This window comes from Acanthochromis polyacanthus, chromosome 10, assembly GCF_021347895.1.
Source record: "Acanthochromis polyacanthus isolate Apoly-LR-REF ecotype Palm Island chromosome 10, KAUST_Apoly_ChrSc, whole genome shotgun sequence".
NCBI classification, from domain to species: domain Eukaryota; kingdom Metazoa; phylum Chordata; class Actinopteri; family Pomacentridae; genus Acanthochromis; species Acanthochromis polyacanthus.
The window spans coordinates 11,433,884-11,448,898 of NC_067122.1; the positions used below are offsets into that span (position 1 = coordinate 11,433,884).

The 15,015-nt window shown below is 41.4% G+C and overlaps 1 protein-coding gene, 1 long non-coding RNA gene and 1 pseudogene across 2 annotated transcripts; all 3 read left to right on the forward strand.

Moving 5' to 3' along the window:
• LOC127535817 (uncharacterized) overlaps positions 1 to 1,389 on the forward strand; it is a 2,076-nt pseudogene extending 687 nt beyond the window's left edge.
• Positions 1,390 to 1,511: 122 nt separating this feature from the next.
• LOC127535771 (uncharacterized) lies at positions 1,512 to 2,361 on the forward strand. Its single transcript, XR_007944608.1, has 3 exons — positions 1,512 to 1,599; positions 1,726 to 1,763; positions 1,868 to 2,361. It is a non-coding gene; the product is annotated as an uncharacterized LOC127535771 (long non-coding RNA).
• A 2,760-nt stretch (positions 2,362 to 5,121) lies between these two features.
• LOC127535765 (uncharacterized) lies at positions 5,122 to 7,469 on the forward strand. The gene is made up of 5 exons (XM_051954462.1): positions 5,122 to 5,186; positions 5,294 to 5,623; positions 5,782 to 6,138; positions 6,296 to 6,564; positions 6,671 to 7,469. The coding sequence occupies exons 1-4, from the start codon at positions 5,144 to 5,146 to the stop codon at positions 6,469 to 6,471; spliced, it is 906 nt and encodes a 301-aa protein (XP_051810422.1). The 5' UTR covers positions 5,122 to 5,143; the 3' UTR covers positions 6,472 to 6,564; positions 6,671 to 7,469.
• The last annotated feature ends 7,546 nt before the right edge of the window (positions 7,470 to 15,015 follow it).

Here is a 15,015-nt window from a genome sequence, read left to right on the forward strand (position 1 = left end):
TTGGACAAAAGCTTGTGTTTATCTTAAATATTTTAAAGGTTTTATTTCTAAATGGGTTTGAACTCCTACTGATTAGATTGTGAATATCTCACATTTATTTCTTTTTTTTGTAGAAGCATGAAAGAAGAACTTGCTGTTGGTGTTGTTTCATGTCTTTCAGTTAGAAAGATGTTTGATATTATTCCACTGTGTTAATGGAGTGAAAAGCCAACAAGACCAGAAACCAATCAGATCGCTTTGAAATTGTTCCCTCCCACTTGATGCCATTACATTTAGGCATGTCATCTTATCGTCTGCTTCAACTTGAATTCAGTCACCAGTGGACACATGAGAAAATGCTGGTCTTGTTTTATTTCCTGCTGATGCTCAGAGTGGGGCGTAAGTATATTTAGAGAGGTCATATTTACTGCAGATTGTATATTAAGTACTACAAGATAACTATTGCCATATTCTTTAATCCAGCAGATGACATATACAAATCAATATCTGTCATTTATACATGAGTTTACATTATATGAATGTGGTCTGTTGTCATTAATGAGTCTTTTTCTTTCTGTCTGTTTATTTGCTTTTTCAGGCTGCATCGATGATCATAACTTTGTCACAGAGACTGTTGGTGTCGGACAAATGTGACTCTCACGTGCACTCGCCAGACATCTTCTCACAAGGAAACCTTGCACTGGATTAGACTTGTTTCTGGAAAATATCCTGAATTCTTGGGAGGAACACATACTTTTGATTCTAACGATAAGACTATTAATAAGACTCCTCGCATTACAGCAAAACAAGGACCTGGAGCTTTATTCTGCAAATTCATGAAACTCAGCTAAGTGACTCTGGTTTTACTACTGTATAAAAGTCAAGCAGCTCAACATGGAATTCATGAACACAACATTCCTGAGAATCAAAGGTGAGTGAGTAAACTAGATTTTTATTTGTGTGACTATAAATTCATAGTTTCATCAATAAAGTGACTCAAAACTGTTTATTATTTTTGCATACTCTTCCAAGAACCAGAAACCAGTCCCTCCATCTGATCCAGAACATCCAGGAGACCCAGTGACTCTGCAGTGTTCAGTCCTCTCTGACTCTGAGAAGAAAACATGTCCAGAACAACAACACAGAGTGTTCTGGTTCAGAGCTGGATCAGATGAATCTCATCCCAGTTTCATTTATGCTGATGGAAACAGTCAAGATGAATGTGATACAACTCCTGAGGCTCAGTCTCCTCAGAAATGTATCTACAGCTTCTCTAAGACCTTCAACTCCTCTGATGCTGGGACTTATTACTTTGCCGTGGCCACATGTGGACAGATATTATTTGGAAACGGAGCAAAATTGGACATTAAAGGTAACTATCAGATGGTTTTTTTTATACTGCTTAAATAATATTTGTCTTTTTTAATTTAGAATCTCATTGAATCAATTGATATCATCAAACTTTTTCCCCAAATGTGTAATTTTGCCAAGATATTTCTGATTGTATTTTTTCAGACAATACAGCTCTCTTTCTGGTGTCTGCTGCTTTGACTGCAAGTCTGATTGTCATAGCCTTTCTCATTTATTTCATCAAGACAAAAACTTGTGATTTCTGCAACGGTAATATAAGTTTCCCACACAAATAATGTATCTGAAAGTATTTTGACAAAGCTAGCTCTGGGTTTTGCATAATTTCATTGTGTAATTTAACCGACACCATGTTTCATCTTAAATCCCTCCAAACAGATGCTGCAGCAGCCAGTGGTCATCAGGAAAGACCACAGGTACAGTATTGAAAGAATAGATTAGAAATTACCCTACTTTATATAATTACCACCTCACTGCTCACATTTCATCCTTTAGAATAACACGTCATGTTTTTCCTCAGACAACTGAGGACTCGTTGGTTTATTCTGCACCGACCTTCAACAAGAACAAAGCTGAGAGAAGAAATGCAAAAACAGCAGAAGAAGAGACGATCTACACCGATGTCAACACTTCTGCAAGAAATCAACAACTCGCTGAATTTGCAAATTTGTGGTAATATTCCTTTTATTCTCGGACAGAGTGTGAGAAAGCTTCGGCTGCACTGGGGCTTCTGTTTCAGTTCTGAAAACATAATAGAATATTTAATATCGGATGATCTTTATGCTATTTCATTTTAACATTTCTGAGTCCAGACCTCAGTCCAACTGAGATTTTTTGACAGAACTTGAAAAGAGCGATTCACTCGATTCCAGTGTAACCTGACAAAGTTTGAGCAGTTTTTGCAAAGAAGAAAGCAACAAAATTACAGTGTCCAGATGTGTGCGACTGATTGAGAGCTACCCAGACATGCTTTGTGCTAGAATTGTTGTCAAAGGTGCATCTGCTAAATACTGGCTTGCAGGAGGGAAATTTCTGTGCAACTATTTGTTGAAGAATTTATATTTTAATTCATTGACAATTATTTGTATAAATCTGTTTTAACTTTGACATGGAAAAAACTCTTTTTGTGTGAATTATTGTCAAAATCACTGATTCAATGCTGAAAACTAATTTAAAAAGGGGAAACTTCCAAGGGTAATGAATACTTTTATTGGCACTGTATAATGGCTTTTTCAGAATGTTAACTTTTTGTCTTAATGTCACGTAAAGCAGATATGCTAAATTAAGCTGATGTTTCTATACATTTTTTGCTTCTTTCTTTTCAAGAAAAAATACATGGAAAAAACAAATCTCTAAATAAAATTCACATAAAACATAAAAGCTGTAAAGTTTTTTTTCATTTCTTTGCCTTTACTTTAAGATTAATTTGTTTTCCAAGATGTCTCTAGTTTGAAGGCATACATTTGCATTCATTGCAGAATTAAATCTTAGCATGTTGCTTTTTCCGACTGAATATTTTTTTCTAATATTTGCAATGTTTCAGTCAGATTTTGACACTGATAAAATGGCAAATTTAAGATTCTGTTCACTCAAGGAATCAAAGTCATGGTGATTCCTGTACGATTGTTTTTTTGGCCTCGTACAAAGGACAGTGATGATGGAAACAGGTCGACAGGACAAATACAGAACAATAACTGAACACTATCGGAGCAGAATCTGAAAGGCTCTTAAATAAACACTGAATGCTCCAAATCTGTTTGATCAATGTTATTTAACAAAATTATCAGATTAATTACATATAAATCAGTTCTCAAGATCTTCGGTGTCAAAGTCAACAAATAACACAGAATGTGTTCAAAACTGAACAAAAGATAAATAAACCATAACATCATCAAATTAATGTTTAGTAGTTATTCCATTAGCATCAGCAGAGCTCTGGCTGGCATGCTCCCCACAACCCCTTCACACTTTTGATCTTGTCCCATTCCTCTTGAATTATTGTTTTTAATTCTTCTAAATTCTTTGGTTTACGTTTTGAAACAGACCTTTTGATAATCCACCACAGATTTTCAATGGAGCTCATGTCCATGGATTCAACTGGCCACTCTAAGACCTGGATACTGAGCTCCTGCAGCCAAGTTCTACTGACCCTGGATGTGTAGAAAGGGGCATTGTCTTGTTAAAGCGTCCAGCTTTGACCCTGATGGAACAGTGCATATTCAGAACAGAGCATGTGGGTTTCGAGAACAGCACTCTACCTGGCAGAGTTCAATGTGCCATCACAGACAGTGAGATGACTCTCATGCATCCACAAACCATGATACTGCCTCCACCATGCTTGATAGTATGTACTGTACATGCTGGAGATAAGGTTTCACCTGGCCTTCTGTATACCCTCACATTAGCTAGAGGCAGATAAAGCTGGAAACAGTTGTGTGTAGTTGTGTTCAATTGTTGCATGGTCATAGCTAATCGACAGTTTTATTTATGATCTGGAGATGGTAGGATCTTTTCTCCTGTGTTTGTGTAATAGAAATACACAGCCATAACCGAACCATAATAATCATTTGCAGTAATCACATCCAGTCTCACCAGAGGTCTCAGTATTCAGCCACCTTTGATTGTTAGTGTGAGTCTCAAGTCTCAATCATCTGTACTTTAAACTTCTTACAACTAATAGATTAGCTTCCTATTAGTTGTACCTGCCTGTGTCTGCTCGCAGAAGCAGAAAACCACAAACTTCACATAAAGCAGCCTGAAGTGTGTTGTATTTAAATGGGAATTGTTTCTTTCATGTTGTCTGATCTGCCACCATCAAAGGAGACAACTGTGATGGATAGTAAACGTTCCTGTCTGAATACTGTAAATGCAAGCACCAACTTCATGTAAATTAATATTTTAGTAAGCTGCCACGGCAACCAGACCTTCAGAGGATCCAACAAGACGAACCTCCAGACATCCAAGATGGGTGTGGTTTACCCAAGTGACTGGCCCACATCTAAAGTCACTATCAGGCCAAAAGATCAAATGGCTGCCAGAAACACCCTGCAGGATGTGTGATTCAAAATCTTGATAATATCAAAAGGATTTCACTTCCACTGGCAATGCTACTAGAAACACTAGACTCACATTAGGACAAAGAAAGATGTTTATTCTACTATTTTGAACTCAGACATTCCTTATATGCGCACGTTTTTTTGGAACTGCTGAAAACATTGCTGTCAATAACTTTATGATGATCAAATAATGCATTGTTATTACTTTCTCTTCCCTCTTTTTCCCTTCACTCACATTCACAGCATTGTTTGTTTTGTATTGTCATTTGTCTTAATGCGTGTTAGTAGTGTGATATAGTTAGATAGATGTTGTTGGTTAAATAATCATATTTATATATAAATATAAGCTCAGTGCCTCCACTGTTCGATTTTTCACATTTCCAGCTACCATCCAGTTTCACACTTTCACAAAAAACTGCAGTAAAAACATTACAAGAAATCTTACTGACAAAAAGGACTGAACAAAGAAAGAATAACTCTAAGATGACATTGTATCATTCATTGAGACAAAAGGCTTTGGTAATATATTTAAAATAAGTGAGTAAATGGAGAAGAACAAGGTGCAATGCAATGCAGTTCTCAAAGAACTAACATGACAGGAAGTGCACTTCTGAATCTTTACTCTGTGACAACCAATCAGATGTCTTTGGCAGTGTGACATGAAGGATCTTGGCCAAGTTACATCACCTCCTACCCTCATTTAAACAGCAACAACGTCCCTGACAGGAGACAATGTCAAGATGATCGTGTTGTGGATTACACTGCTTGTTCTTCATCAAGGATGTGAGTGTTTTTTAAAAATCATTTTTACATGACAATTTTTTTATAGTAAATTTCCCTCATCCTTGTGACTTACTGTTTTATATATTTGATGTTTTCTTTCAATTCAGATACACTCATTCCAGTGATTCCAGTTGAAATTAGTGAATCTACAACCTTAACATGTGCACTGCCTGATAGTCGGCTCTCCTCTACAAAAGTCCACTGGTACAAGCAAAGAGTCGGTGATGATCTGAAACTAATTGTGATTCTGCAGGAATCTCTCACACCTCAGTTTGAACCCGAGTTTTCTAATTCAAGATATAAAGTCAATAATGATGAAAATTTTAGCAATCTGACTATTTTGAATACAATCCAAGAGGACGAGGGAATCTATCACTGTGCCGCCATTGAGTGGTTTGGCAGTTCTAAATGGAGTGGGATGTTTTTGATCATAAAAGGTAATAATATGAGCTGCTTTTGTAAAGTTTTGCAAATGCTTTAACTACTTAGGTTATACTGTGTACGTGTATGTGTAACTACTACAGCCACATTTGATGTCAGACTTTCAAAATGTGCTTTGAAGTCTCATCCTGTTAACAGTTTTTTCATTACACAGGAGACAGTCAGAAGACATCAGACTACACTGTTGTTCAGTCCACAGCATCACATTCAGTCCATCCAGGAGAATCACAGACTCTCCAGTGTTCAGTCTTCTCTGACTCTGACAAGAAAACATGTTCAGGAGATCTGAGTGTGTTCTGGTTCAGACCTGGATCAGATAAATCTCATCCAGACATCATCTACACTGATGGAAACAGACCTGATGGATGTGAGAAGAGATCTGACACTCAGAAGAGCTGTGTTTATCGCTCCTCTAAGACCTTCAACTCCTCTGATGCTGGGACTTACTACTGTGCTGTGGCCACATGTGGACAGATACTGTTTGGAAATGGAACTACTTTGGATAATCAAGGTAACAGATCCTCATTCTATTGATCAGAAAATTTGAATGTTCAGACGTCACATTATAGAGTCAAGATCAATAAGCATCTAAGAAGTGGTGGCATTAAATATCATTTATTTTACTCATCTTTCACTTCCAATATTTCCTCCTTTTTATTGTGTTTCAGGATCCAGCATGTGGTCACAGACAGTCAGTGCAGTTACTTTTCTGCCGTGCGCCTTCTTAGCTCTAAGTCTCATTATTATAGCCATCCTCATTTACAGTATCAAGGAAAACAACTCTGACTGTGGCAAAGGTAATAAAAGTTATTCATATTTCTCAAAACAAACTAAATACTTTTAAAGAACTGCATTATTATTTATTGTTATCTATGTATTTCATTATACAGCTGCTGTTGCTCAGCAGAAAAACTGTGGTGATCAGAAAAGTCAACAGGTGGAGTACTGAAAACTCAGACGGACATAATTTAAAAAAATATTAATGAATTAAAGTTATTAAGGCATTGACATTGCTCATATTTTTAATTCATATATTCTTACAGAAGGATTCAGGGACTTGGATTTATTCTGCTGTTACCTTTACTGTGGTAAAGGCTGATAGCGATACAATGAAAGAGACCAAAGCAGCGGACAGAGAGAGGATCTACATGGCTGTCAAGGCTTTTGGACTGGATTAGTGAGTTAACAGATGTTTGGCAGCTATTTCGATTGAATAATGTAGTGTTTTTCTTTGCTGCTAAAGGGCTTCATACATGCTGTCGTACTTCTTCTTTAGTGAAGAAGTTTTGTCCTTATTTGTAGTTTTAAGTTTCTCTGAAAACATTTGTTGCATCTCTCTTCCTCATTCCATCTCAGTTCTGTCTGTAATAAAGCTAAAAAAAAAAAACTTCAAATACTGTAAAAGGTACTATAAAACAACGAACAAGTCGCATTGTCAAGCAGAAATTTATAAACTGTGCTGTTCATAATTCTGCAAATTAAATACAGATACTTTTAACTCACTAAATACAGTTTTAAGTGGAAATAACAGAACTAAGGTTTTCATTGGGCCATCAGGTGTTTAAAGCACAAACAATGTGCACAAATGCTGTCAGCAGCAGAGTTTCTCAGCTGTTTTGCCCACGTTTCTTGTCAATCTTCATCACAACTCTCCATTAAAGTCAAAATGTCAGCAAAGAAATCTTCACTTAATTACTGATGGTTACTACGGTTATTATGTTGTTTATCAGTATCAGGACAAGGTATTTACCATGCTGCATGTCTAAAATTAAGTTTCTTGTGTCATCATCACTGAATGCTGTTTGGAGACCAAGACCATATAATAAATCTATAAAGAGTTCATTCTTGTTTTTACTGTGTGCGTGAAACTCAAACTGATTGTCATCATGAATTATTTGTGTAACCAATGATCCAAAACTGAAGGACTATCTTCATAAGAACAAGAAGCTGTTTTTTTCAAAGATGGCATTTGGGTGATTTTAGATTTTCAGATTAACACTTAAGGCTTCTTCACAATGGACTGCTATTAGCTGAGGACCTCACTGTCTAGAAACAGCACATCTACATCTACATGTCAATTTTATTGACATTTTCAGATATATCAGGAGACTGATACATAGTGATGGTTCAGCCTACAAAGAGGCAGCAAAATATTCCTTTATCTAGCCTAGCCGCACAAGACAACCCACGGAAACGAATTTAATTCTCTGCCAGGGTCAGTCTAGTTACCCTCGGTAAGCCTCGAGGTTGGATGCTCCTTAAACTGACCGACGAATCACCATGAAGTGTAGAGTCAGAAGGCGGGCGTAACTAAGTGACGACAGAGGCGCGACGATTCTGACAGAAACAACCGGAAACAACTAGCCTAGCCGCGCTAGACAACCCACGGCAACGAATTTAATTCTCTGTCATGGTCGACAACAGTTGTTGAGCTCCATCAGCACCGACTCTGAATAATCTTTCTGTTAACATGTCTGTAATATACTTGAGCTTCACCCATTGACTGTATAAATAAGGCTTCACCGAACTCCCACATCCTCTGATTTCCGGCGCTCTAGGAACTACGTCAGCCTATTCATTGCGCTGATTGGTTGTATACCTACCCAATTGCTGCAGAGTGATTTGAAAGACAACCTTTTAGCCTGCCTCCCTCCCTGTCAAGAGTTCCTAGACCCTTGCGTCTTCGGACCTTGGTCAAGCACGGCTAGGCTATCCTTTACCCACACTGCCTTAAATGTCATCCATCTGACTATCCTTTAAGTATTTTGTATTCAAACGGATTTGTGCTCTGTCTGTAAATGAGTCTCGGTTCTGTGACTACTAATTCCCCTGAATTCGCAACCAAAATACTGTCTGAACTTTCAATTGAAATTGCTGGGGAGCCTCTATAATTTTGTATTAGAAAGGAGGAAGAAGGAAGGTGCATAATTGTTACAAATTGCCAGAGGTCCCCAGGAAATACTAGTTCTGTGTGAACAGAGCTTCATAGCTCAAAGCAGACTTGAAAGTATGTGAGCTGTGTTCACTTTTGAGTTTGATGAAAAGCTGAAGGATAAAAGTGAGAGGAAATGTTGCCAAACCAACAACAAAAGTCATGAGATGCATCACTCGAAGATAAGACTGTTTGTGCAGGACACAGAGAGAAAAATCAGTCATAAATGTGTAATTTGTCATTCAGATATTTGCCTTTCTATCAGTGCACACAAATATTGAGAAAACAAGTGATAAATTGCCCCCCTAGGAATCCTCACCTTATCATAAATTCAAGTGTCTCTGTGATCCTGAGATGTTTGTCATCAGGGGCAATGACCCTTGATAGTCTCCCAAGGCAAATTGTTTTTTGGGGAACGACCACACAAAGAGCAATTTATAAAAACCCAAATGACATCAAGGAAAAGGAAAGGTGCCAATTCACCTGGAAAAGGGAGAACGGGGCCCCTCTTGGAGAGAGGCTATGGAGGGAAGTTCATGAGGGTCATTTCTCTTTGAATACACGTTGCGGAGGGGAAAACTCTGACTGTTGCTTGTGTTCATGCACCAAACAGCAGCTCGGAGTACCCAGCCTTCTGAGAGTTTCTGGGTGCTGTCCTGGAAGGGGAATGTCAAAAGCTCACATAGGCAACGATGGAGAAACATGGAATGAGGTGATTGGGAGGAACAGCCCACTTGATCTGAACCCGAGTGGTGTTGTGTCATTGGACTTGTGTGCGAGTCATGGATCGGCCATAGTAAACAAAATGTTCGAGCATAAGGTGTCTCATAAGTGTACCTGGTACCACAGCACCTTAGGCCAAAGGTCGATGATTGACTTTGTAGTGATGTCATCAGACCTGTGGCCTGATGTCTCGGCTATGTTCAAAGCCAACCTTTCCAAAGTGGTAGTTAGGAGCTGTGACCAGAAGGTCACTAGTGCTTGCTGTGATCCACTGGTCAACATCAGCAGTGAAGGAAACAGTTGCTGAAGAAGGAATTTCTTTTGGGCCTTGTTGACTTGAGAGTCTTTTGAAATGGTGGATAGCTACCGGTCAGCCAAAAGGGTTACATCTGTGGCAGTTGCAAAATCTCACGTCTGAGAACTGTTTGGAGAGGCAATGTGGAAGGACTTCTGGTGTGCCTGAAAGAGGTTCTTGGAGGCCGGGCATGGCCCAGGCTGTGTGCAGCGAGGTGGGAGAACTACTGACCTGGATGGGGGACATTGTCAGGCAGTGGAAAGAGGATTTCGAGGAACTTCATAATCCAGTTACTGTGTCCTCTCTTAAAGAACCTTAAGATTTGGTGGAAGCTTTGCCCACAATCATGGAAGTGGTTGCCATTGCCAACTCCCCTCATATTTCTCTTCTGAAAGTACTTTGTAAAGGTCTTCCACATGTCTGTCGTGAGAACAACATGCAGAGCCACATGCAGCAGCTACACTGACAGAGAAACACTGTGGTGAAACATTTCTCTGCATCTGTAAGCGAACAGTACATAGTTGATTTTTGTTTAAAATGGAATGCATATTTATTGATTCATTAACCCTTAATTTGGACAGACTGCCACTCCAACACTGAATAAAGTGATGCAAACTGGAACAGAGCTCATGAAGGCTGTCAAATCAACAGTTAACATTTCAAAGCTCTGATGTTGGAGAAAAAAAAAAGAATCAGGGTGGGACAAGTTTACTTTCTTCACACCTCCCCGAAATATTCAGCCTATACCAATAAAAACACCAAGCCACAAACAAGTGTGATGAAAACGATCAGAACAGCCTGACAGAGCAAGTTTGTGTGTCCATCTCTCTTATTTGTTTAACTTCTCCTGTAAGTTATGATTTTATAATAATCATAAAAACATTTAGTAAGATATAAGTTAATTAAATTGCACTTTTGAAATAGATACACATCAGTGCAAGACCAATGTCCTGACATTAAAGCCGAGTGAAACAGGAAGAACAGCTCCTTTGTATTCACACCTTTAGAAGACCAACCACAGCAGTGCTAAAGTTTCCATGCATCATTTGTTTGTCAGTGGTGACTGAATTTGTGTGTTTGTGTCTCTGTGTTTCAGGTGTGAACAGTGCTGTGCACACTAAGAGAAGCCATAAAGTACAACAGAGTAAAAGCAACTTTTAGTCTGTGTTTTGTTTTAAATCACATTTTATGTTGTTGTTTCCACCCTCCTGTTTGTAGAACTGCATTTTTATTATGTGTAAACTGATGGGATGCAGCTTTGTGTCAGAAATCAGTGATTTAGGGAACTAACTGTTTCCACTGTAGGATGACCTTAATGGTCAAAACTCATTTTCCATTTGGGCTATTAACAACAGTTTTCGAGATATTTTTTTTCGTAGTTTTGCCTTTTTGGACAGTGAACAGACAACACGGGGTTATAGAGGGAGGTGTGACATGTGATGCAGGTGCACCAGGGATGTTGTAGTTTTATGCTGCTGAGGAGCTTTGTGTGGGCTGCACAATGGCGGAGTGGTTAGCACTTTCGCCTTACAGCAAGCAGATCCCCGGTTCAAATCCCGGCCTGGGCCTGGTATCTTTCTGCATGGAGTTTGCATGTTCTCCCTGTGCATGCGTGGATTTTCTCTGGGTACTCCAGCTTCCTCCCACAGTCCAAAAATATGCTGAGATTAATTGATTACTCGAAATTGTCCGTAGGTGTGATTGTGAGGGGCCGTTTACACGAGGACGCTTGCAGGTGAAAACGGCAAAATATTTCAACAAAACACCCTACCGTTTATACGAGGACGGCGTTTTGGGGGCTTGAAAACGCAAAAATTTGAAACCGGCCTCCAGAGTGGAAAAGTAGAAAACGCTCCGCCTTTACGTTTCCGTCTAAACAGCAAAACGCAAAACTTTGCCGAGATCTGACCACGTCGCGTACGCGATTACGTCACATACGTGCTTTGGTTTGCCGGCCGGTACAAGGACGTAAACAAAGATGTGTGATTATTTCCATCCTTTGTACCTTCAAGCAACTCTGGCAGCTCTATGTACACTACAGGAGTTGTACCAACAAACGTACAGAATCTGTACAGATTCCATTCATGAACATTTACCGCGGCGGAGATCCGAAAAGGGAGATAGTAAGCATGCGCGTAGACATGGCAGAGTTTTATCACAGCGCCACCCAGCTGCCTGGCATGCATATCCAATCGAATTCCACACACTATAGAGTCACCATGTATACGCAGATTTCCTTCAAAACCGCTCGTCTAAACGTGAAATATATATATAATCGCGTTTGCACCCGTCGGACATTCTTGAAATTCCTATGCAAATTAGTAGGTGTACCGCCGGCGGTACACTGAAGCTTAAAGGGTTAAAAATGTCATTGTTAGACCAGCATGTTTTGTCATGCGGTCAACAGTATGTTGAACTTGAAAAAAGCCACAAACCAAAATGCTCCAGTTTGACAAATGTTGCTGCAGTTTTAACATCTTCTTGTAGTGCTGAAGAACAGGAGTCTGAGGCGGAGTGTCAAAAGCAGGTGCTAACTTCTTTACTGACATCAGTCGACAGAATACTAATACTCAGTACATGTGGAGCGTAACTTATCAACATCAAGAGTAACAGCATAAACAGTCCGTGTCCAAACACAACCACAACTCCCAACGTTCCGTGGGTGAATTATGTAAACCCACTACACAAGCCCCCCCAGAATTCACCCATAGTCAAAGTCCGCGCGCCGAGGAGGGACAACGGCCCGACCCCGACGGGTACACACAGCAGAGGCAGGGAGGGAAAAAGGGGGGAGGCGGGCGAAACAAAACAATCCACCGGTCCGGGAGGCAACGATCCCGAAGAGGAAACGGGGACTGGGTCGGGGCGGGGAAGAGGGGGGCGGCCCCTGCGCAGAGCCCGAGCCAACTCCAACGGCCCAGAAACGTCCACGTGGGCGGGCTTTACCCTGTCGACAGGCACAGTCTCAGCCCGTCCACCAACGTCCACAACCAGAGTCTTATCCCCGTGTCGTAGGACCTTGAACAGGCCATCGTAGGGGGGGCGCAGAGGCCCCCGGTGGGCGTCATGGCGAATGACCACAAAACCCGCCGAACGCAGGGCGGGAGGCACACAGGAGGCAGGAGTGCCGTGCTGCGAAGTGGGGACAGGAGCGAAAGCCTCTGCGGCCTCCAGCAGGGAGGACCGCTGCCTGGCCGCCGACCAAGCAGTCGTGGCCTCCGGAATGAAGTCCCCAGGGACCCGAAGCACCTGTCCATAGACGAGCTCGGCCGACGAGGCCTGCAGGTCCTCCTTGGGGGCAGTCCTGAGACCGAGCATGACCCAGGGAAGTTTGTCAACCCAACCGCCATCCGTCAGACTGGCACGCAGGGCAGCCTTCATAGATCGATGGAACCGCTCACACAACCCGTTAGCCTGCGGGTGATAGGCCGTCGTGCAGTGCAGCTTGACCCCCAGGCCGTCGGCTACCGCGTTCCAGATCTCCGAGGTGAACTGCGCGCCCCGGTCCGAGGAGAGGTCGGAGGGGGTCCCGAAGCGCGCGACCCACGTCCCGACGAACGCATGGGCCACGTCAGTGGACAAGGTCGAAGTGAGGGGCATGGCTTCAGGCCAACGGGTCGTCCTATCCACCATGGTAAGGAGGTAGGTGAAACCGTGGGAGGGGGGAAGAGGGCCCACAAGGTCGACATTAACATGGTCGAACCTCCTGGCAGGGAAGGTAAACGGCTCCAACGGGGCTTTGGTGTGGCGATGCACCTTGGCACGTTGGCAAGCCACGCACGAATCGACCCACGATCGCACATCCTTCTTCAGCCCCCTCCAGACGAACTTCTGAGCCACCAGTCTCACAGACGCCTTCCTGCCAGGATGTGAGAGGCCGTGCACAGCCTCGAAAACAGCCCGCCGCCAACCAACAGGAACCAGCGGCCTGGGCTGGTCAGTGGAAAGGTCACACCACAACCGGGCACCCGAGTCGCCGACCGCGACCTCCTTCAGGCGCAACCCCGAGTCCGAGGCTTTAAGGTTTCGAATCTCGTGGTCAGAGGCCTGCTCCGCCCCCATGCGGGCGTAGTCCAGCCCCAAATGGACCGTGCTGACGAACGCCCTGGAGAGGCAGTCCGCGACCACGTTGGACTTGCCAGAGATGTGGCAAGCAACCCACTACATTCTCTACTTTTTGCAAGTCGGTGAAAGTTGTTCCAGAAACCTCTACTCTACCTTGTTTTGTTTTTTTAATGTCAGAGTCTCTGCTGTTGACCTGAACTGTAGTATATTGTCGTGTGTTCTGTCACTGTTGTAGTGAAGCTGCAGCACACAGGATTTCTTCACATTAGTCGGCTTAGTAGTTTTATCATTTAACTGTAACCAGAAGCATCTGTTTTTATTGAATGTATTCTTGGCAAAGTCTCTCATGCTGCCTCACAATCAGGTCTTGAATTCAACTCTGTAAGCAGTGTTCTGCTTCTCCTTCTAACCAGCCGCCTGAACAGAGATGAAGCCGTGTAGAGGATGGAGTCTGAGACCACAACCACCTGCCCAACTCTGTCTGCTGTGATCTTCCTGCTGAAGTGACTGACAGCAGAGTGGGCGGGGCATCACTGATGATGTGGAGCTTCTGGACTGGTTGATCCACACAATACTGACGATGGCTCTTTTGTCTTTATTTGGTATCAATAATTAGTTCAAAATCAGAGTGTTGAAAAAAACATTGAATTGTTGCTCTACTGAATCATTTGTAAATATATTTACTTTTTCTTTATGGTGACGTTTGTTTGGATAAGATCCAATGAAACAGAAAAACAACAGAAATGGAGCTGGTTGAATGTAGAAAAGCATTGAAAAACTATTTGCCTTGACAGCATCACACTCCAAAAAATAATAATTACAAACTCTTTGGAATTAAATATAGATTTATAAATGTAATCCCTGGAAGTGTGAGAGCCACATGTTTGTTTCTCAGGAACTTTATTCATTTCTCAAGTTAATTCTTACACATACATAAACTAAGTGTTAGTAACTGAGCCTGGTCATCCCTGATCATTTCCTGCAGTGTCTAATAGAGGTTATCTTTGTCTTTGCTGCTTTACTTGAGATCCTTTTTTTTTAAAAATCTGTCTATTTTAAGTTACCAAACTCATGGAGATTTCAATTCTAAGTAGCTTCAGTGGCCTTTTAACCAGGATTTCAATTACAGTTTATTTACAATTATAATCTTCCTCTGACCTTCAGAAAATAGTTTACGCTTTTTAACCTTCACCAAGCCAGAATCACAGAGATGAAAATTCATCTTTGAACAAAAGCTTGTGTTTATGTGAATTCATTATTTTAAAGGTTTTGTTTCTCAACGTCCCCTGGTTTGGTTGTGAATATCTCACATTTATTTCTTGTGTTTATAGAAGCATGAAAGAAGAACTTGCTGTTGGTGTTGTTTCATGTGT